The sequence below is a fragment of the Sciurus carolinensis genome, chromosome 11, assembly GCF_902686445.1.
Source record: "Sciurus carolinensis chromosome 11, mSciCar1.2, whole genome shotgun sequence".
Classification (NCBI taxonomy): domain Eukaryota; kingdom Metazoa; phylum Chordata; class Mammalia; order Rodentia; family Sciuridae; genus Sciurus; species Sciurus carolinensis.
In genome coordinates this window covers 63,895,643-63,917,711 of record NC_062223.1, presented here as the reverse complement: position 1 = coordinate 63,917,711, position 22,069 = coordinate 63,895,643, and the positions used below count along the sequence as shown (strand labels likewise).

General features: G+C 41.3%; 1 protein-coding gene across 10 annotated transcripts in view; it reads left to right on the top strand.

Moving 5' to 3' along the window:
- Tead1 (TEA domain transcription factor 1) overlaps positions 1-18,076 on the top strand; it is a 253,404-nt gene extending 235,328 nt beyond the window's left edge. For all 10 annotated transcript variants that reach the window (XM_047519389.1, XM_047519388.1, XM_047519387.1 and 7 more), the window contains 3 exons: positions 1,289-1,429; positions 5,765-5,917; positions 11,182-18,076. In XM_047519389.1, the coding sequence (XP_047375345.1) occupies positions 1,289-1,429; positions 5,765-5,917; positions 11,182-11,295 (408 nt within the window). In that variant the 3' untranslated portion in view covers positions 11,296-18,076. The remainder of the gene's footprint in view (positions 1-1,288; positions 1,430-5,764; positions 5,918-11,181) is intronic.
- The last annotated feature ends 3,993 nt before the right edge of the window (positions 18,077-22,069 follow it).

Here is a 22,069-nt window from a genome sequence, read left to right as displayed (position 1 = left end):
GCAGGAGATCTTGAGTTCAAAGCCAGCCTCAGCAACAGTGAGGTGCTAAGCAACTCAGTGAGACCCTGTCTCTAAATAAAATACAAAATAGGACAGGGGTTGTGGCTCAGTGGTTGCCCTTGAGTTCAATCCCAGTACCCACCCCCCAAAAAAAATTTTTTTTGGAAGGGAGACAGGTGTGAAAGCCAACTCCCGAAGGCCCTTTATACTGCATTCATCCATTCATGAGGACAGGATCCTAAACACCTCCCAGAAGTAGAGGTGTTGCCTTGGAGATTTAAGTTTCCAACCCACAAATGTTGGGGAACACATTCAGACCATAGCAGTAGCCTGAACACTTCAGCAGCCTTCTCCTCCAGTGTACGTTTTATCCTGCTGAGACACTGTTCTCTGAAGTACAGCTGTCTCTTTTCTTCTTGGCACCCAAACTTCGATGGGTCCCCATTTCCTACAGGCTACAACCCACACCCCTTACTTAGCCCTCCACGACCTGGGCCCAAGTTGCATTTTCAAACTCCCTTCTCCCAGTCCCCTTAGTCCTTACGTCGAAGCTGGAATGAAGCTCCATAGGCTTCTGCCCACTCTTCCCTCAGCTCGTGCTGTTATAAAGGTCCCTTAACTAAGACCTGACTAAAAGCAGTGCCTTCCATTGTTTGAACTGAGTGCCTTTGACATGCTAATTGTTTCCTAGCTGCATGGCAGCTACTTTATGTGCCTATCTTCCATGTTAGGTTGTGGACAAGCCCTGTCCAGCGTCTAGTATGAACCTTCTAAAGTAGGTACTTACTAACAGGTTGGTAAATGAGTGACAGCTATTCAGCCTCTCGTTAAGTCAGTCGTTTGTAGGAACCGTTTCCCCTCTGGATGCGGTATTTCTTGTAGTTTCTGTTTAATGTATATAACAAATGGCTAGTCAGCTGCAGAGTCTCCTGTTCTTTTAAATATCTCTAAAGACTAGTGAATATGAATCTAATTTGTCCTGTTGTCTGCACACGTCAGAGACTGCTAATCTATCTTTTGTTACAAAGGTACAGTGTTATTCTAATCCTGAATGCAAGAAAGCAAAACAGAATGGAAACACATAGCATGGGCCTTTCAAGGGAAGATGCCCAGATTAGCACCCTCCAGAAAGTGACTTCTGGGCATTGACCTTGTTTCTAGAGGAGCATCTGTTCCACACTGCCCTCCCCTGGGCTCAATCACTGGTGGCCTTGCCCTGGCATTACTGTCTCAGCAATGGGACTCCTGGGATGAGCGAATAACCCCACCCCTGTTTCCTTTCCTACAGGCTGACTTAAACTGCAATATCCAAGACGATGCCGGGGCTTTTTATGGTGTAACCAGCCAGTATGAGAGTTCTGAAAACATGACAGTCACCTGTTCCACCAAAGTGTGCTCCTTTGGGAAGCAAGTAGTAGAAAAAGTAGAGGTAAGTTAGCCTGTAGTGACCAAAGACAGCCTGTTGGCTTCTTCAGTCTTTCATGGGGACAGAGAGTTGTGCTTTTTTGATGTCTTCTCCTTTCCCTCCCAAAATGATTTGGAAGCACCTGAAAGCAAGTAGGAAGTCCAGTGACAGCCCTCTGTGTCTGAAGCAGACCCTGCTCACCTTGAGGCCCAGGGGATGCTGGGTTGAGCCAGGTCCTCCCAGCCCACCCCCCAGATCCAAGGGCACTCCCAGCATTGTGGGTAACAGTCAGGTTGGCCTTCGACTGATGGGCATGTGCCTCGTAAAATTCTGACACCTTGAGTTTGATACTGTTGCTTTTACTGTTTCCACTCCCTCTATTTTAATTGCTTTCACTACATTTCATTCTATATTAGGATCAATTACAGCTTTTACATTTCTTGCCCCCCTCCCTTTAAGTAAATGTGTGTTTGTTTTATCTGGGTGGGCTGCTTTTGAAGTTCTGCTTTCCCAGGCTTTCCATCCTCCCCGAATTGGTCCATGTTTAGTGAGTAGTTTATTTGCAGCAGATCAGGACCTCTCAGGTCCAGGAGCCCAACCTGGCTGACAGAGACTCTGTTGCAGGGTGAGAGAGGATGACTTGTGGAGTCAGGATGAGAGCCAGAGAGAGGTCACAATCACATTTCATCCTTGCTATTAATAGAGATAAGGATATAAGGTATTCAAGAGGAAACAGGGGAGGATTATAGATGCAACAGGTAAAGACTGGAAATCTCAATTGGGAATTCTGAGTATTAAGGCTAATTAAAGCGGAGGGAATGGAGAACTAACCTCCTGAGGGAATAACAACAACTCAGGATGAGGATTAAATTTGGGGAGGAGCAGCTAGTCCTGGGGTGAGTAGCAGGGAGGCATAAGCAGAGATCAGAAATCGTAAAACACAGAGGCAGGGCAGGGGCTCAGCATGATGCCTGGGAAGCCCAAGGAGAGGGTAAGAAAGAGGCTGTATAATGAGACAGACTGGGAGAGCTGGAGGAAATGTGGTTACCCACAGTGGCTGGGAGCATGGAGGGTTCATGTTAGGCAGTGTTAGTGAACAGCCACGCTGCAGGGGTCTTCTCTGTATGTGGGCTTCTCTGCCTGGACAGGTGCCTACGAGAAAAGGTGAACCAGATGGTTTACTTATTTTCCCAGTTTCAAACTATTCTTCACGGGATCCTCAGATGGTAGAACCAAAGCTCTTTTCAAGTTCAGGGAGGAGGGAGAAGTTGCTTTTGACTCACACAATCCCAGGAATTTTCATGGAGAAGATGGTCTGAGTGTGGCAGGTTTGCATTATTTAAAGATTTTAATTTATTTAGAATGTATGCCCACATTTGGTGTGAAGTAGTAGGCTGCTTATATTTTCTTCCAGGTTTACAGGAATTTGTGTCTAACCATTTATTAAGAGATTATTTTCCGGTTGAGCAGGTCTGTTCCCTTCAACTTGCCGTCTATGTTGGGAGCTTTTTCTTGGCTCCACTTTAGTCTGCCCACTGTTTTTTTTCTTTTCTTTTTTCTTTCTTTATTTCTTTTTTTTTTAATTAAAATATTTTTTTATTTTTACAGACACATTTTGATTCATTGTACACAAATGGGGTACAACTTTTCATTTCTATGGTTGTACACAATGTAGACTCACACCATTCATGTAATCATACATATACATAAGGTAGTACTGTCTGTTTCATTCTACTGTTTTTCCATCACCACCCCCTCCCACCATCTTTTTCTATGTATCCGGATACCACATGAATTTAATTACAGTGGCTTGATAGTAGGTTCTGATATTGGTGAAGCAAGTCAATCTCATTCTTTTTCATATGTTTTCTGAGCTAGTAACGGGCATTTCTAGTTTTTTTATTATTATTATTATTTTCTTTTCATTTGCTAAAACTTCATTAGAGTCATATCAGGAAAATAGTGATGGTAGGTATCCTTCTGTAGTTCTTATGTTAGTAGAATTATGTTTGGAGTTGTGCCATTTATGATTATAGTTAATATTGGCTTTTGTAAATGGTATTTATTACATTTGTAAGTGCTTTCTTTTCCGTTTTGCTTAGTTTTTTTTGTTGTTGTTGTTTTTTGGTACCAGGGATTAAACTCAGGGGCACTCAACCACTGAGCCACATCCCCAGCCCTATTTCTTATTTTATTTAGAGACTGTTGCTGAGGCTGGCTTTGAACTCTCCATCCTCCTGCCTCAGCCTCCCCAGCCGCTGGGATTATAGGTGTGTACCACCCAGCTTGCTCAGGGTTTTTATGAGGAATAGCTGCATTAATTTATCAAGTGCCTTTCAGCACCTCTTGCTACATGATTTTTCTCTAATGTGTTGATGGTAGTTGAGTCAATGAGGTTCCTGTGTATGAACCTCCCCAGCATTCCAGAAGAAAGTTCTGCTTTGAATATGTTACTAGATTCTCTGTGCTTATATGTTACATCTCATCATGATATTTTTTAATACTTTTTTTTTTTTTTGGTAACCTATTAAGTTTCAGATTGATTTTACATTCATTTAATAAAAGGAATTAGTATGTGTACCTGTTTTGTTTTTTTTTTTTTTTTTTTTCTTGTTGTTTGTTTGTTTGCTTTTTGCAGTGCTGGGGATTGAACCCAGAGCCTTGTGCTTGCAAGGGTAAGCGCTCTAGCAACTGAGCTATATCCCCAACCCTATGTACCTGTTTTTGCAGCCTACCATGAAATAGAATAAATAACAAGGAAAATAATTATTCTCTAAAGATTACATAAAATTTACCTGTGAAACAATTTGCTCTTTTAAATCTTTTTTAAAAATCTGTTTTAATTAACAAAAAAAATCAAATGTATTTATTGTATACAATGTGAAATTTTGAATTATGTATACATTGTGAAATGGCTAAAATTGAGCTAATTAGCATATGCATTACCACTCATTCTCTCTTTTGTGGTGAAAATAATTAAAACATTTGGCAGTCTTCCAGCGTACAATATATTCTTACTAACTGTAGTCATCATTGTGTATAATTGATCTCTTGAACTTATTCCTCCTATCTAAATTTGCATCCTTCGTGGTCTCTGTATCTTCTCCAGTGGTAAATATTTAAGACACTTTCTAGTCCTGGTCATTTCAGTCATTGATCTCTTGGCTTTTTCCACTTCTTTTTTGTTTGATATTAGCAATTTGAGTTTTTCTAGGAAAGCATCCCTGTCCTCTAGGTTCTTTGCTGCCTGAAGCAGATGTGATGTGCCCTCTTGAAAGTTGGGGGTGCGGGGGTGTGGGGGTGCTGGGGAACAAGCCCTGGACCTTGTGCCTGCCCATGTTCTTAAGCCCTGAGCTGTGCTCCCAGCCCTTGTACAGCTTCTCATCTCTGCCACAATTGTGGTTTTGCCTCTTTCTTTTTTTTCTTCTCCTTTTTAAGCATGTACAGGGCTTATTTTTTTGTCCTTTTAAAGAACTAGTTTTTAAATTTATTCTGTCCACATTTTAAATTTGTTTCATTGATTTGAGCTTTTATCTTTGTTAATTTCCTATTCCTGGTTTCCTTTGGTTTCTTTGTGGTTTGGGTTTACTTTGTGGGGCTTGTGCTTCTTTTTAAATGTGTATTTAGTTCTGCAATTTTTTTGTCTTTAATGGTGAAGGCATTAGGAGACTGCTTCATGAAGTTTCCTTCAAGTAGAGCTTAATTGTGTCCCATAAGTTTGGATACATTTTCCTTCTCATTGCTCTTTTGATAGCTTATAATTTCCTTTTTAATTCCTTTTTCATCCAAGGTGATCTGGAGTGTTTCTAATTTCTGAGTACTTTCATAGGTTCTTCAAACTGCATGTACATTAACCTACCTGCCCTCCCTCCCCTCCTTTCCCTCCCTCCCTCCTTCCTTCCTTTCATCCAGGGACTCATGATAAATGTGAGGTGACCAATTTTTCCTTTTTCCTAAAGTAGATAAATTATCTGTACAGGTCTTTGGGCCTGCAAGGCCTTATCACAGTAAAGAGGGACTTCTCTGGGCTCTTTGAAGAACTGTAACTTCCTGGGGGCTGTTCTCACAGATCTCCAGGAAGAGAATCACTAAGCAGCTGGTTTGGGGTTTTGGTGTTTTTTGTTGAAGATACCATCTTGCCAACAATCTTTTTCTTTTAACTTCCAGGAAAATGATGGACTCTGCATATAGTAATAGCATTTGGATACAGTATTTTTAAAAAGTCAACTACCTGGATTGAATGGCACATAACAGACAATTCATATAGAAAAAGCAATATGCTTTTATAGATAGTAATAACAGTTTCTTGTATTTTCAGGTCAAAAGTATAAAAATGCTCAAATCCTTTTCTCCCAACAGACGGAGTATGCAAGGTTTGAGAATGGCCGATTTGTATACCGAATAAACCGCTCCCCGATGTGTGAATATATGATCAATTTCATCCACAAGCTCAAACACTTACCCGAGAAATATATGATGAACAGTGTTTTGGAAAACTTCACAATTTTATTGGTAATGGTTTTGTCTTTCTTGTCTAGGCAGACTCTACCATGAGGTTTGCTGGGGCGGACTAGGGAACCACCTGCCAAAAGAACTTGACTGTTGGATGGGGCCCCAGGTGGTCAGCTAGCAGTGGAACTCACAGCTTCCATTGAGCACACTTGGACTATATTTGGGTTTGAGTCAGTAGAAGAGAAGTGGTCTCATCTGGGGTTTCTAAACTTGGCAGAACTAGAATTCAGATGGGTATTAAAAAGTGGTGATCCTAGTTTCTCAATTCCAGCTGCACATTAGAAAGTCCTAAAGAACCATTTAAAATCTGGTACCCAGGCTGACCCTTGGTTCACTCATTCAGATTCTCTGAGGGTTAGACTCAGGCATGTATATTTTTTTAAAATTCCACAGGTAATTCCAGTGTTAGCCACAACTGAGTCTCAGCAACTATATAAAATGCAAATCATAAATGAGGCAGAAGCTGAGTCCATAGGTTTGCATTTCAAACATACCTTGACTCACTTCTTGAAGGATTTGCAAAGCCTTTTAAGAGGTAACATGTATTAAGAAAATATAAGCTATCCTGAGAGAAATAAAAATTAGAATGGAATGAAGTGACCAGGAAGGGGAGGAAAATGTTCTTCAAAAACTGGAAAATATGGTCAAAACTTAAGGGGAGAAACTAAAGGGAAAGAAAAGATGATAGTGCTCAAAATCCTTGATAGGAAGCTTACCTGTCCCCCAGAACAGTGCAGGGGATTAAGTGATATTTCGCTTTAGGCTAACTTCTCCTAGGGACTTCATTTGAGAACTTTGGAAAGGTTATGAGGAATAGCATTTTATACTTAGAAAATGCATAGTAAGTTTTAAGGCTCACTCATTTAAAAAAAAAAAAATTATCGATTAAATTGAAGGAAAAATACCTAAACAAAACGTGGTAGAAACAATTTTGTTAAAAGGGGTAACAGGATAATACTGTGGTCACATATTCAGCCCTCTGACAGCTTACTTCATTACTCTTTGTTACTAAGATTAAGAACTAGAGTACATCTCTAGTAATTAGAAAAATGCAAATTAAAACAACTCTAAAATTTCCTCTTACTCCAATTAGAATGGCTATTATCAAGAACACAAACAATAATAGATATTGGCATGGATGTGGGGAAAAAGGCACACTTTTACATTGCTGGTGAAGTTGCAAATTGGTGCAGCCACTCTGGAAAGCAATGTGGAGAATCCTCAGAAAACTTGGAATGGACCCACCTTTTGACCCAGTTATCCCACTCCTTGGTTTATACACTGGGAATTCTTTACCTGGAATTTTGGTTCCATTTGGTCAGTGGTTCTCAATCACTGATACACTTTTTTTTCATTGTTGTTGTTTTTAAACAGGCTCTTTCCCAAACCTGTACCCCATTCCAAAACCCAGTTTATACTTTTTGCTGTTTCCATAATGTAAATATATACCCTTCATGGGTAATCTCAAGCTACCAGTGATTGTCTAGTTCATGAAATTCCTTAATATTAACAATAACATTCATAAACCAGTAGAATCCAGCTCCCATATATCACTGTTAAAAAGAAAAAAAAAAAAATCAATTTTTAAAATTAAAGCCCTTCACATATTAGATTCATCCAGGAAACTTTTAAAAAATCTGAGGCCTGAGCCCCAATTCAGATGAATCTCTGGGGTGGGGCCCAGCATTGTGTTTTTTTGTTTAATTTTAAAGCTTTCCAGACAGTGGAAGTGAGCAGCTAGGACTGGAAGCCACTGCTGTAGTGGACTGGCACATGAGCTTCAGGGAGTCTCAGCTCACTGGGACAAATTGGCTTGCAACTGGCAAACAGTTTTGCATGTGAATATGTTCTAGGGAGTCAGTCTCAGTGGATTCTCAGATATACCTATGTGCTTCTATACTTCAGAAACCAGTAATTTGGAGAAGAATTTGGAATACCTGATCTATAATACTATTCCTTAGTATCTTTTTCTCTAATGGACTTTTGGTGAAAACTGAGTGGTTCTAATGTGGGCACTGGCTAGAAGCAGGTACTTGTCAGAGGTTTTCTCTGCTGCTATTTAAAGAACAGGTATAGCAGCTTAGCATTCAGGTAAGCAAGCTGGAATCCTGCTGTGGACTTTAAACAGTCTCAGTCCTTAGAAATCTTGAGTGGATGGCCACTACCTCTTGGAGGGAGTCTAGCTGCTGCTTAAAAGCCAGCATTGTCTTTTTCTGCACATTAAGGAAGATGATATTCCCAGGCCCTGACTTTCTACGTCACAGAGCACAGTGGAATGAATATGGTCAGGAAATGTCAGAGAACCTATTTCCCACAAAGCCCAGGTAACTGTCAGGAATGCTTCCTCAGGACATGTGACTTCAACCAGCATGGCTATCCAGGGAACTCAGGTTTGATTAATAACTTCACTAAGAAGTTGCAGAAATTCCTTTGATATGAGGAATTGATAACCTCCAATAAGCATCTACTAGAAATATCATAGTTATAAAAAAACTGCAATTAAGCCAGCACTCCTGGATTATGAAAGTCATGTCATCTAATTGATGAACAGGAGAAATTACACTTCCCAGCTGTGTCTGAGGGACAGGCCATTATGGAAGCTGGTGGGCAAAGTCGGAAGGACTTCACTGGGTGTTTTGAATACAAACCCTGTGTCATCAAGACCAATTCCAGACCTATTGACCAATGAAGTGGGTTATCTGATTACATCAAGTTGATTCAGAAGTTGAGCTGACCTGTCAATGTGGTGCCCTAGAGACAGTAATGGCACAGAGCTGAGAAAGACAGCAGTTGAGCTGTGGACCACACATGCTGCTTTTTTTTTGAGGTCATATTTAGACATAACAGCTAATGGAATCATTTTTGTTTTCTCCTTTTGAATCTCAGTTACAAAGCCCAAATGAGGTATGTTCTTTCACAGAAAATTTGTGAGAAAATAGGATACAGCCTAGAGGTTTTAGGCACTGTGCTCCATAGATCCTCTGTGAGTGGTTTGTTATAAAATTCTCACTACAAAACCATGGGATTGGGGACTGGGGATATAGCTCAGTTGGTAGTGTGCTTGCCTCGTAAGCACAAGGCCCTAGGTTCAATCCCCAGCACCGCAAAAAAAAAAAAAAAAGAAAAAAAAAAAAAAAACATGGGATCATTTTTATTCCCATTTTTATGGATAACGAATCATCAGGCCTACCCGGGATCACAGGGTCAATAATAAAGACTTGATAGAAAAACCACTTTGCAGGATAATTTCATAGTCATGCAATCAGAGGGCTTGGTTTAGGGCCCATCTCTACTTTATGATCTTGCACAAGTCATCTGAAGTCTGCAGACCTCAGTCTCTGCACCATTTATAAACAAAGGCTTCAACTGCATTCTCTACCTCAAAGGTAATAATTGAGAGTGCTTTAATTCATTCAACTAAACCATGGAATTAGATTGTATTAGCTACTGAGAAGCAATGCAAATGAAACCCAGTGCCTATCCTGCAGTTACCCATGGCCTTTAGGGTGACAGAGGCAGTCAAATAGACCATTATAATACAAGGTTATGGTTGCTGGGTTACCAGGCATCATGGTGGGGTGGGGGAATTCTCAGGGCTAACATTTATGTTGCTTTGACAGATAAAACATTTTTCGGATTTACCAAAAAGGGGGGTGCATTCTGTGAGTACTGTACATGGGTGTCAGGTGTAGTGATGTTGCAGTGAGCTGGACAGGCCTTCCTGGGGGATGAGGAGGGGGAAGGCAGGCATTCATCACGTCACCACTAAATGGATGGGAACTCTAACCAGCTGGTGACAGGCAGAGGGACTTAGTGCTAAGAGAATTAAGAGGAGGTTTCGACCTGGTTCAAGGGGATGGGGAAGGCCTTCTGAAGGAAAAAGAACTGAATGCCACCTTGAACAAGTTGAACCTTGAGCAGATTAACTCCTCAGCTCCTTCTCACCAGAGGGAAATAATAATAGCTCCCACTCATAGAGTTGTTGGAATGTTGTAAGACAATCTGTGGAAAGCATTTCATGCTTGAGGAGATGTAGAGTAAGCAATCAGTATGTGTTGGTTACTGTGTAAATTTCCATTCATTCAGCAAATATTAATTAAATGACCACGTGTGCCATGAACTGAGCTAGTTACTGGGAAACATGGTCCCTGATCTTTAGGAATTTATAGTCCACTGAATGAGATGGATGTTTAAAGGAAAAAAAAAAAAAACAAAAAACTCCCACAATTTTTTAGGGAAAATCAGTAATACTATGAGACGTTAGTCAGGGAATATTAACTTGAATGCCTCAAGGTCAAGAGAAGCAAATGCAGGAAGCAGCCTGATGCATAGGGGAAAAGAGGTCTGTGACAAGCCAGACCAGGCTCTCCAGTTCAGGATGTTTTCAAACACAAAAGTCACGGGAGAGTCACTGAAGTGGCTTGAGTGGGGAAGTTTGGTAGATTTGCACGTAGAAGCTTCCTTCTGAGGATGGCATGGGGAACTGTGACGGAGAAGAGGAGAAGAGGCAGCAGTGATTTGGGCCAGAGGGTGCCAGGTCTGCATAAAGGCTGCGGCCATGGGTTGAGGAAGGAGACAGCTTCCGGAGCCATACCTGAAGGGGTTACAGATGGTGTTTCAGCATACATTTGGAAGGTAAAGCCTGTGCCCACGGGAAGATTGTCACTAGACATGATTCCGCCCGTACCATGATCCTTTGCATGGCAAAAGTTTTGCTGAGTCCAAGCTCTGCCTACCATGCATGAGGCCCTGGGTTTGATCCCTGCAGGGACAGTGGCAGGGGACAGGGGGAATATCATACACACACACACACACACACACACACACATACACACACACACACACACACACAAATAAATAAAAATAAAGTAGGACACAATTACTTAGGATAAATAGTTTAGTTATCCCATGGGATAGAATTATAGAAAATTGCCTTAAGTATAAAGAAATCAGTCCTCAGAAAATACCCAAACACATAAACTGCACTGATTCTTGTGGTTTCTTCTTGGGCTCAGATGATGGACGAGACACCATCTATAAGGTCTTTCTTGCTAATGGCACCATGCTTGGAATGGGGTTCAAGTTCTTGGAATATGTGTTAGACGGTGCAGAGTGAGGCCGACTGGATCTGTAACCCACTGATCCGACTTAAGACTGCTCTTCTTCAATTCAGTCATAGTCCTGGGGCACAGGGCCTTCTTCCGTGTGGTGCCATATATATATATATATGCCTTTTCTTTTTCTTTTTTTCTTTTTTTTAACAGGTGGTAACAAACAGGGATACACAAGAAACTCTCCTCTGCATGGCCTGTGTATTTGAAGTTTCAAATAGTGAACATGGAGCACAACATCATATTTACAGGCTTGTAAAAGACTGAACATGATTATTTATATATATAGATATCTGTATATACACACACACCTATGTGCACACACACACTCTCCATTATTGAACGACTGACTGTAAACCTCACCACGTGGGTGGTGCCCTGGCCCCGAGGTCACCCCGACTTTTCTAAGTCCTGTTTGAGTGAAGTCATTTTTTCATGTGTTCATACTATCATTGTAGCTGTGAAGTTCTGGTACAGTTGTAAAGAGAAATCAAGTTGTTTCTATGTGTTCTTCAGATCTGCAGCCCACAATTCCTCGGGAAAGGAAAACCTAAACAATTCAGGTCTCTCTCTGCAGAGACCTGTTTCTTATTGTGGTAAAAAATATTAAGACAGAGCATTGGCCATGGGACATTTACTGCCTTTACACAAATGTATTTAGTTCTCTTTTTTTCCAACATGAAATTCTTGTTTTAAGATACAAGTAAAATTAATCTTTAAATATAAATGTAAATTAGTACACAAAACTAAGAATCTTTAGACTTATCTTTGTAACTAATTAGGGTGGAAGTTATGAAAGAATGTAATTCACTAAATTATTTTTTAAATGAAACCTTTCTTTCTTTTTGAAACCAAATGTTAAACTATAGCCTTAAGAAATGCTTGGTAGAAATATCCTAATGAGACAAATTTGTACTTTTTTCCTCAAGGTTAAAACTAATCTTCTAATCCATTAAACTCTTGAACAGGTATTACAGAGGAAGAAAACTTCACCCCTTATCCTTAACATATATAGTATATTTAAAAATGTAAAATTGTATTGTACTAATGTGATGGTTGATTATTTAATGAAAAAGAAAAGATGGCTCTTTTTGCAATAAGTAGATAAATACTGAAAAATCTAAACTTACAATGTTTATAGTCTTGTGTGTGCAGTTATATTTTATATGGACAACCAAATTTTTTATTAAGAAGAGTAAACATTTGAACCACTGAAATTTAATAGCAAAATTTTGAATCTGGCATGAATACTGCACTGTGAGCTGCAAAGTACAGAGAATCCTGTGGCTGGGAGAAAATTTCAACAACCAAACAAGTAAAAGGCTCATCAGGCTTAGCAATCTCTGCTCCCCAGAAAATTGTAAGCATCCCTACCAGCCTGTGGATAAATTCTTTATTTCTGGTGACCCAATATGCGTAGGAACCTGCTGTGACTATATGTGTATGAATGTAAACAGTTATGTACACATATACAGACATGGTTATTCAACATTTGTAACATCTGTGTAGTGTTGCTCAGCTTGCTAGGTGCTGATACGTATGTGTATCTCAGTCTGCATCTCTACTTAGATATGTTCTCTCTAAGGATGTCCATTTCCTTGACATCTTTCAGTAAGACACAATGGCCCTTGTTTGACTTAAGTTTAAGAGGCCCAGTGCTCTCACTGTCTCTCTGTTTCTCTCTCTCTTTCTCTTTCTTCTCTCTCTCTCTCACCTTTTCAGATAGGCTCCTTCAGGAGGTCCTCTTTTTGGGGGAGATTCAACTTTTCAGTGCAAGTATTCCAAGCTGGTTTGATGTGGCCACATGTCTTGGGTTATTTTCATTATAAGTGCTTCGTTGGAGAGGGAGAAGAGGCTACCCCTCAACTCTCCAGAAGAAAATTATGATTTTTATAACTTTTAGAAATATGTGAACACAGTAGAACATAAAAAGAATTTTGTGAGGTGTTCACCCGCTAGGACATAGTTCTGCCACGGCCAAGTATCTTACGCACGCACTTCCTCGCCCCACCGTCTGCTCTGACCCTGCTGTACGTTGTCTCATATCTTGTGGTCATGAGTATGAGGGTTTGCCTGGCTTATGATAAGAAGAAAAGCACTGGACTAAACGTGATGTCTCCCGAAGGCATCACTGGTCACTGGGAAGACCAGAGAACGTGCAAAACTTTCCCACTTGGAATGCACATCCTTGCATAAACAGTAGGGTGGTGCTCATCGTCCCTCCCAAGTAAGGCCTGCCTTTGTTTCCTGGTTCCAAGCCAGCCTCTGAGGAACTGCCCTAGCTTCTGCCCTTCTGTCTGGTCTTCAGTCCAAGCTTTAAAGCTTCTTTCATGGTCATAATATTCATAAAGACTTCTGTCAGACACTCCTAGGAAAGTTTCTTTGGCTTCTATTTCCTCCATCTTTCCTCAACAGAACTCCCCCCCCCACACACACACACACATGACTCCCCCAGGACAAGACTGTTTGAGTGGGTGCAAATGACCTCGTGTGGTATAAAGCCAGGCCAGCCCAAAACTTCAGGGTCAGAAATGTCTGGTTCATCCTCCCACACAGGAGTGAGGCTCTAATGTGCTACCAGGGGGGACTCTTGGGATTTACTTTCAAAGCACAAAAAAATTCTAGAACCCAAGAAGACCAGCTAGAGGATAAGCACTAGCTGCAGAGAAGGCCATACCTGGCCAGCTGTCTTCACAGGGTCAGGCAAGGTCTTCTGCTGCCTGGCTGCCCACGTCTTCTTTCTCTGAATGTCCTTGGAGTTCATTTTGGGGAGTTTACCTGAATTCCTTGAGAATTACTTTTAATTGAAATTTGCACTTAAAACAACTAAGGTTTTTTAATCTTCTGCTAAAACTTTTGTCAGGACAGATATTTTCCCTATCTTAACTACTGGTCCAGTTATTCTAAACTCTGGGGCTTGCTTTCTTTGTCTCTTTCAAATTAACCCTTTGGGTGGGACTTGTGTCCTCATACCTAATCCAAGTCTCCGATCCTTCCTCCTGGATGTTTCTTCCTTCTGCCTTTGTCTTGAAAGTTTCCTGAACCATAAGGAAGCCTTTGCAAAACTGGTCCTCACCTCTCTCCCAGGAGCTCTCTCCTGGTGACCTCCAGTACCAGGTTTGCCTGAGACATCTTGTGCTTTCACTGCAGAGCTCAGAGGCCAAATTTTCCCAGGGAGGAGCTGAAGAACAGGGCTCTGTTCTGTTGGAATTCATTTTTATCATCCTGAGATACAGTAAAACCAGGACCTCTTCAGGACATGTCCCTGGCCAGAATCTCTGGCTTTTCCAGGCTACCTGAGATGAGGGTTTCTCAGCCTTGATGCTGTTGACATTTTGGACCAGATTGTTCTTTGTTGTGTGGGGCTGTCCCGGGCGTTGCCAGAGGCTTACTAGTGTCTGGCCTCTACCTAGTAGCACCCCTTCACCCAGTTGTCACAACTTGCCAGCGTCCCATGGAGTGCAGTCACCCCTCATCAAGAACAGCTCCCCTGCATCTTGTAGGCCACGTTAGCATGTTGGTAGTGGTTTCTCCTTCCATTTCACTGGTAGGATCTTCTCTCCTGGGAGCCTGTGTCAGGTCCTCAAGAGGCAGGTGGGAATATATTGACAAGTGACATTATGTCCATGTTTCCTCCTGCTCCAAAACTTCTCTCATTTGACCTTCATCCCTTAGTTAGCAAGGCTTTTTTTAAAAAATCCCAGCAATTTTCATTATTTCTTATAAGCTCATGAGTCTTCTCATCAAACCTTTAATCCTGATTTATTTCCTCTGGCTGCTTCTGCTTTCTGTCTTATGGTCAGTGCTGTTTGTAGAACTCATCGAAACCTCTCAAACATTTCTTTTCATCTTTGGGGATGGATCAGGGAAGAATCCGTTCCAGAAGAGGACTTAAGAGTTTTTCTTTCTTGAGCTAAAAGAGAGTGCAGTGTACCACTCCCCTACCATTTTGTGAATGAGGAGGTTGAGGCTGGAGGAGAAATGAGATGACTTGCCCAAAGTCACCCAGCTGGCTCGTGACAGAGTAGGGCTGAGGACTTCTAGGGCCCCTGCCTCTTTAATCCTTGGCCTCTTCCACTGGAGGCCGTTCTTCTTTGGTGCTCTATGCTTACATGATCCCTAAAGATGTATGGACACGGTTGGTTCAGAAGAGAGGGGAGATTCAGAATGCCCTGTGCAGGAGCACCAGGTCCCCTGTGCTGCTTCCCATGGGGTTGTGCTGTGCCTGGCCATGGCTGTCTGAGGCACCCGGCGCAGGTAGGAAAGCTGATGAGCCTTTTCGCCTCCTCTGAGGACAATTCACCTGCCACAGGCTCTCAGTCAAATTTTTATTTCCTAAGCATCCCAGCAGCAAAGTCCTGCCCTCAGACCAGCCAAAAAAATAGTCCCCGATCTGAACACTTGGTGTTTAAAGTCCCCACGTGACTTTTAAACCCAAGTCTTCATTAGATTTCAATACTGTGGTAGTTTTAGCCATTATTTTTTTGTGTGTGTAACCGTCAATTATTTAAATCACATGACAATTTTACAAACCAGGTACATATCATTTGTATGATTTTGTATATGCTCTGGTACACTACACCTGTCCCAACGAAGAGTAGAGCTGATTGTTTGTTGGTGTTTGCACCTGTGACATTAGGGGGGCGTCTGCATTGCTATTTCTCTATGTTGACGTTTCTGTGGCAAAGCCCTGCACGTGTCATTTCTGAAAAGCCTTAAATCTTGGAGACGTTGCGTGTCGGGTCTGTAGTGCAAAAGGCTGCCTCGGAACCGTGAGCCCTTTTGTAAGCTGGAAGCATTTCTCTTACTACTGTTACTTTTTTAGGAAGTTTTCAATTCAGAGCTGCCAAAGCGTTCCAGTAAGCAGTGCCTTAGCAATACCTTAGTCCTACCGCCAGCCTTTTCTCACGCCTAGACTCCCTGTCCATTTACCAATTGGCCCAGGACAAGCAAAATTTGTTTTTGTTTTGTTTTTGAAGCCCACCATTTTTCTTCAGTTCTCTAAGAAACTGACGACTTGGCCTGAAATCTGAAGCCGGAATCCAAGTCGGTTCTTTGACCACTGCTCTCCAATGTATATACCAAAACAAAAGGTTGCAACTTTGTAGTTTACTATGAAAAGCAAATTGTACTTTTATTGTTGCCTTTTAAATTCACGACCAAATACTTAGCTATTTGTGAATCTTCTGCACTCTAGCATGAAAGTGCCTTTGGTTTGAGATTCCAGCTTAGAAAAGTGCTGCCATAATAACGATAATTTGTAGAGAGACCAAAAATATTTTGAGATCACCGTAATGCCTTTGGTTTACCGGGATGAGCAACCAACCACAGGCCTCTGTTCACAAGAGCACCACGTGGTCGTGCCTGCCTGCTTGCCCGTGGGGGCCCCTCCACCACCCTCCGTAGCACACTGCCGCAGGAGCGACCCGGACACTGTTGTGTTTGTGCGTGCCGATGACCCGGCATGTCGTTTCAGCCCATCACCCAGCCCTGCATCCGGATGAAGGAATTTCCACACCAACAACAGGATCTTGGCCGGTGGACAGATACTACATACAGCTTCTGCCTTCTCCGCGTGTTCGTGTTCAGTCTCTGTGGAGACTCCTTTCCATTCAAATGACAGTGCGCACTTAACTGGTTTACACAGTGATACCATTTCGAAAGTTGGAAGCCTCAAACTGAGATGACAGTGCAGAACAAAATGTGTTAGGGTCATTACAATTGAAGTGTTCTTCTTAGGGCAAAAGCGTTGCCTCGAGTGTTGTGTATGGGTGTGCTATGAAAACCTTCCAAAGAGCACCATTCACAATTCGGCGTGTTCAAAGAATGTTCCAGCCCTCCAGGGGGCAACTCCTTTTAAAAGTCTGTGTCAGCTTATAACAAACCCTTGTGTAGCATGGGAAGACTATAGAGGTAAGGAAGAGGAGTGAAAAGGTCAAGGAGGCAAAAAAACAATAATAATAATAATAATTAAAAATAAAAATAAACAGAACACCAGCCAAAAAGAAGCCAGGAAAATTAAAAAAAAAAAAAAAGATTATTCTTTGCTAATATAGATGTAAAAATAACAGATAACTTTGGAAGTTAGCCTCTTAATACATATGTTCCATCTGTCACTACCTGGTGTCTTTAAGAATAGCCTCTCCAGGCTGATACTTCAGGAGTGGTTTCTCTCCACCCCAAGTTGTGAGTATTTATTTATAAGAGTTATGTGTAAAAAAAAAAAAGAAAGAAAGAAAGAAAGAAAAAGAAAAGAAACACTAGTAAATGAACAAGAAAATTACACAAAGTTCCAGTCAGCTGCTCAAATTCTCTGCTCCTCCCTGTCAGGACTATACCACAACTTGGAAGGAATTAGTCAAATGCGTGTTTTCCTGCTTCACTTTTCAGCTGTTCCTGTGTTTGGTTTGATAACAGTTTTCTCATAAACTCTTTGCTTATGTCATTTGGAATGAAGGTTTTATGTTTAAAGTTGACTGCATTGCGGAGGGTAGTCTCATTGAAGTCATGCACCATTAAGTAAGATGAAATACTTGTATTTATTGCCCCACTTCCTAAGCTGTAACTGTTTACTCTGAATTTGCATCGCGTCACGCTGCATCGTTTCTGTGTTGCAAACAGCATTTACACTCCCTCCCTTCATCATCAGATGGGGTAGATTCCATTTGATTCCACCTCTCTCGGGTTAACTGTCTGCCTTCCACAAGGAGATTGCTTCTGCTTCTCCTTTCTGTAAGAGAGGCAGACAGAATCCAGGTGTCAATCAGTTGGAAACCAATCCCTGATGTTCTTTTTCCATTTTTTTTCTTTTGGCATTAATCATTTTCTGTGATTAGTTTCACTGTGTAAATTAGATATTAACTGCACTTCTTTTAAAAAGATGTACATCTCCCTGTTACCTCCTTGAAATATTTACTTCTGTAGGCCTTTTTCAATAGGCTTAATGACTGCAAACAAGGAAAAAAAAAAGTAAAAACAAAAACAGTACGTGCCTGAAAAATGACAAAAAAATTTTTTTGTAACATTTAAAAAAGAAACCTGAATAGCCTTTACTTCTTTAATATGCTCAAATTTTATGTAAATTGGTTTTTGCCATGTGTGTTTGTTCACATTCTAAATGACTTAATGGATTCTCACAGTCTGTGTCTTCGTGTCGCGTGTATAGAATGGGCTTGTGATGTAAGCGTTTCATCTGGTCAGTGGTTCCTTTGATATTGTACTGCTGCTGGGACTGGGCTGTGGAACCTGCCTCTGGGTAACTGGGTTCCTCTTGGGTAGATTGGAGAGGTTGGGGGTAGGGCGGCAAATTCACACACATTTTCTTAACCTATTTGCAGAAATTTTCAAAAGGCATTTGGTTAAGCCTCTTGGCAGTACAGTATTCTTGTATTCGTTAACGTTTGTGTTTAGGTACTGGTACCTTTTTGTTTAAAAATGTTCTAAGTGTTGGCTTTAAAGTGAATTTATCTTTAGTATGATAGTTATATGAAATTATAGGGTTGTGTGCAGAGAATTTTTTTATAAAGTGCTTTGTAAAAAAAAAATGTATTCTAGCTTTCGCGGTACATATGTGTGATAACTTTAATATCCATGACAGTCAAGTGCAATTATTTCATCACTCTAAAAATGCTATTTTTGTGTCAGTTCCTGCAGGTGTTTTCATGTCTTTGCAAAGTGACACATTTTGATGCCTTCTTGATAAAGTGGTAGACATTTTGTAGCTTTCTAGAAACTTTGTATTCATACGGTATCAATGAAAAATAAAGAAAATGAAAGTGTGGGTCACCTTTCTTATCTTCAAAAGTGTATGTTGTTGAGAATGAAGTGTGCTCTATGTGTTGTGGGGAATTATATGAAAGAGCAAAGTAGTCAGGCCCAGTGGTGCATGCCTGAAATCCCAGCAACTTGGGAGGTTGAAGCAGGAGGATCACAAGTTCAAGGCCAACCTCAGCTACTTAGCAAGACCTTGTCTCAAAAGGTCTTACTCAGTGGTAAAGTGCCCCTGGGCACTTTAATCCCCAGTATCCCTGCCCCCCTCACAAATAAATAAAATATAGCAAAGGAGGTTGAAGCCTTGATCCATTTGACAGTGTCCACCAAGCTTGGTAATTAGAACTTTAAGCATCATATCCAACAGGGTTTCTTAAAAACAGCCACGAAGTCAGTCAGTCTGTCTATCTGCCTGTCTCTTTTTAGTGCTTCATTAAAATTGGCAAAAACTGTCCTGGGGATATAGGTGGGTGGTAGGGTGCTTACCTAGCATGCGCTCAGTATCAACCCCAGCACTATACACACACACTTGACAGAAATTTTGCAGAACAACTTATCTGTGAATCCCAAGCATAACCTGAGAAGCCAGATCTCATGTATAACAGGGTACTCAGAAAAAAACAAACAAACAAACAAAAAAAAGCAAAAAACAGCAGCTGAACCATTAGGCATTTCTTGTTAATCCAACTTGGTGACACACACCAGGAACTGAGCATGGGGCAGGGGCTGAGACAAGTAAAGCAGGATCTCGCCTGCGTGGTGTGCACATTCTCTGCAGTTGATTGCATAATGTTGAGCTGTAAGGCCCTGGCCTGGCCTCAGCGTCCCCAGTGGTTCGTGCCTCACTGGTGTAGCACACACACATGTTGGTTAAAACAGCTTCACTGAGTGTTTAGACTGAGCACTGTGCCACTTGTGTGGTACAATGTCTATACATTGTGTCCTTTAATTCTCATCATAGTCCTAATGACATTTTTGCTCCCTAAACCAAAGTTCAGAAAGGGTAGCTCATCCAAAGTCATGACTAATAAGTGATGGAGCCTTAAAGATCTCCCTGACTCGACTTCTGCCTTTTGGTTAAGGTAAGGGGATGAATGTGGCTTTGGGGAAAAGAACTTTGTTAACCATCATGATACTGAACTTCTGAGACCAGGAGTACCTGGGATTCCTCTGGTTTGTGAACTAGACCTCGGAGGGTCTTGCTTCCCCCCGACTTCTTTAAATAAAAGCCTGCCTGAAACCCCAAGAAGCACCAGAGGAGAGCATGAACAGAGAAGAAATAATACTCTTCTCCTTTGCAAAAACATCTTTGCAGAGGGCTGCTGTTTGTGAGGGTGCTCTTGTCCAGTGGGTTGCTGGGGGCAGGGAGAGGGGAACTGGAGCATTTGTTGAGGGCCTGTTATATGCCACGCACCTTCATGGTTTCCTTTAACCCGTACACTCTGGAAGAAAGGAATCCTTCCCAGTTTTCCTATAAGGAAATTGAGGCTCAGGATGGTTACAGGCCCTTGTTAAGGTCTTAAAAGTAATGAAGTTGCAAGGATCTAGAGACAGGAGAGCCTTCCTGGTGATGGCGCTGCTACCTCTTAAGTGGCACCTTTCCACCTCCTCTAAAACAAGGCCCTTTAATACATCAAAAGTGTCCTTTGTTGGAACCCCAGGTTTCAGTCACCTTGAGTTTAGCAGTGACAACAAGTGAACCAGCATGGCTGAGCAAGGGAACCAAAAGCATCCCAGGAAGATGGTCACATTTCCCTTTTCTAGGTGGTAAATGTTCCCTGTTGGATAAATGGCTATAGATCTCTTTAGTGCCACCCTTCAAGTACTCAAGCCTCCCTTTTGGTCAACAAGCTCTGGGGACAGGTCTGGAGGAATGTTGATTTTTTTTTTTCATTGCAGCAGTTGACATCTGCTCACCCAATCTTGGTATTTTATTATTAACACAGTCAAGCCACAGACGCCTCTCATGCTGCCCACCTGTGCTCTCCCCGTCTTGCCGTGTATGGCCCTCTTAACCATCTCCAAGTATGGGGCTGCCTTCCTTGCTGCCTGTTGTAGTTACTAATTTACCTCCAACAGTGAAGTGTTTCCACCTGGCCCTGTTGTTCCAGAACCAAATTGTCTCCATTCTCACAGGGGAAACCAATTCCATGTCAATATTCCCTACTATCAGCTCTGGCCTGCAAGCCACCACGAATACAACCATGCTGGTGCCCACTCACTAGTCCATTCTGTGGTTCAGTGACAGGGACATACATCTCCTTGGACTTCTTTAAAGGACATGAGACAAATTTAAGAGAAAGACATGTTACGGGGTGCAACTTCAGAACAGACCTATGGCCTCTGAGAAGTCCAAATTTGAGAGTCTTTATTAGGTGACTGACCAACTGTCTTGCCCAATGCCCCAAAATGGCTATTGGGAGAACAGCCCTCACCCTAGGGTTGCAGGGGTTTTTATACCATAAGTCAGTACATCAATCATGTGTCTGTTACTATGATTCAAAACTACAAATAACATCATGAGATCTAAAATCATAAGCATAAGGGGATGTGGGTTAATATGACCTTACTTAGGTACAAATTAAAGAATGGTAACATCTAGACAATCACTGTTGACAGGGTACATTGTTTAGGAAAAATAGGAATCAAAAAGGGAAACAATTTTTCTTTATATAAGAATTGCCATTTTGTGTTGCCAAACATGTCATGCTAAGCAACTGATGATGGGTACAGAGGTGGGGTTTTCCTATGGGAGAAGTTAAGCAATTGTTGATGGGTACAGGGGCGGATCTTCCCATAGGAGAAGTATTTCCTACGTGACATGGAGTCTCAGGATAAAATGGAGTCTGTTCATATAGCCTGGCCTATAACATTTCCATGGAGTCAAATTTGTCAAACTATCACAGACAAAAATGCCCAAAATCAATATAATACATCTCTGTCAGTAATTAATGAGACAAAGAAATACCAAGGAACATGGAGAAATTTGGAAGTTGTGAATACATTGACGTGTGCTCTGTATATGTACACTATATCCCCAAATTGTCAAATTCATATTTTTTCAATCACATATGGACCAATTTGAAAACCATATACTTCCCAAATTAAGCAAGTCTCGATACGTTTCAAAGGATTGCTGGTAATACAATATCTCTGACCACAATGTAATTAAGGTAAAAATCACTATAAAAAGGATCTTTCTAAAAATTCCATGTAATTCAAGATTAATAAATATTTTGAATCCATAAGAAAAAGACATCATGGCAATTAA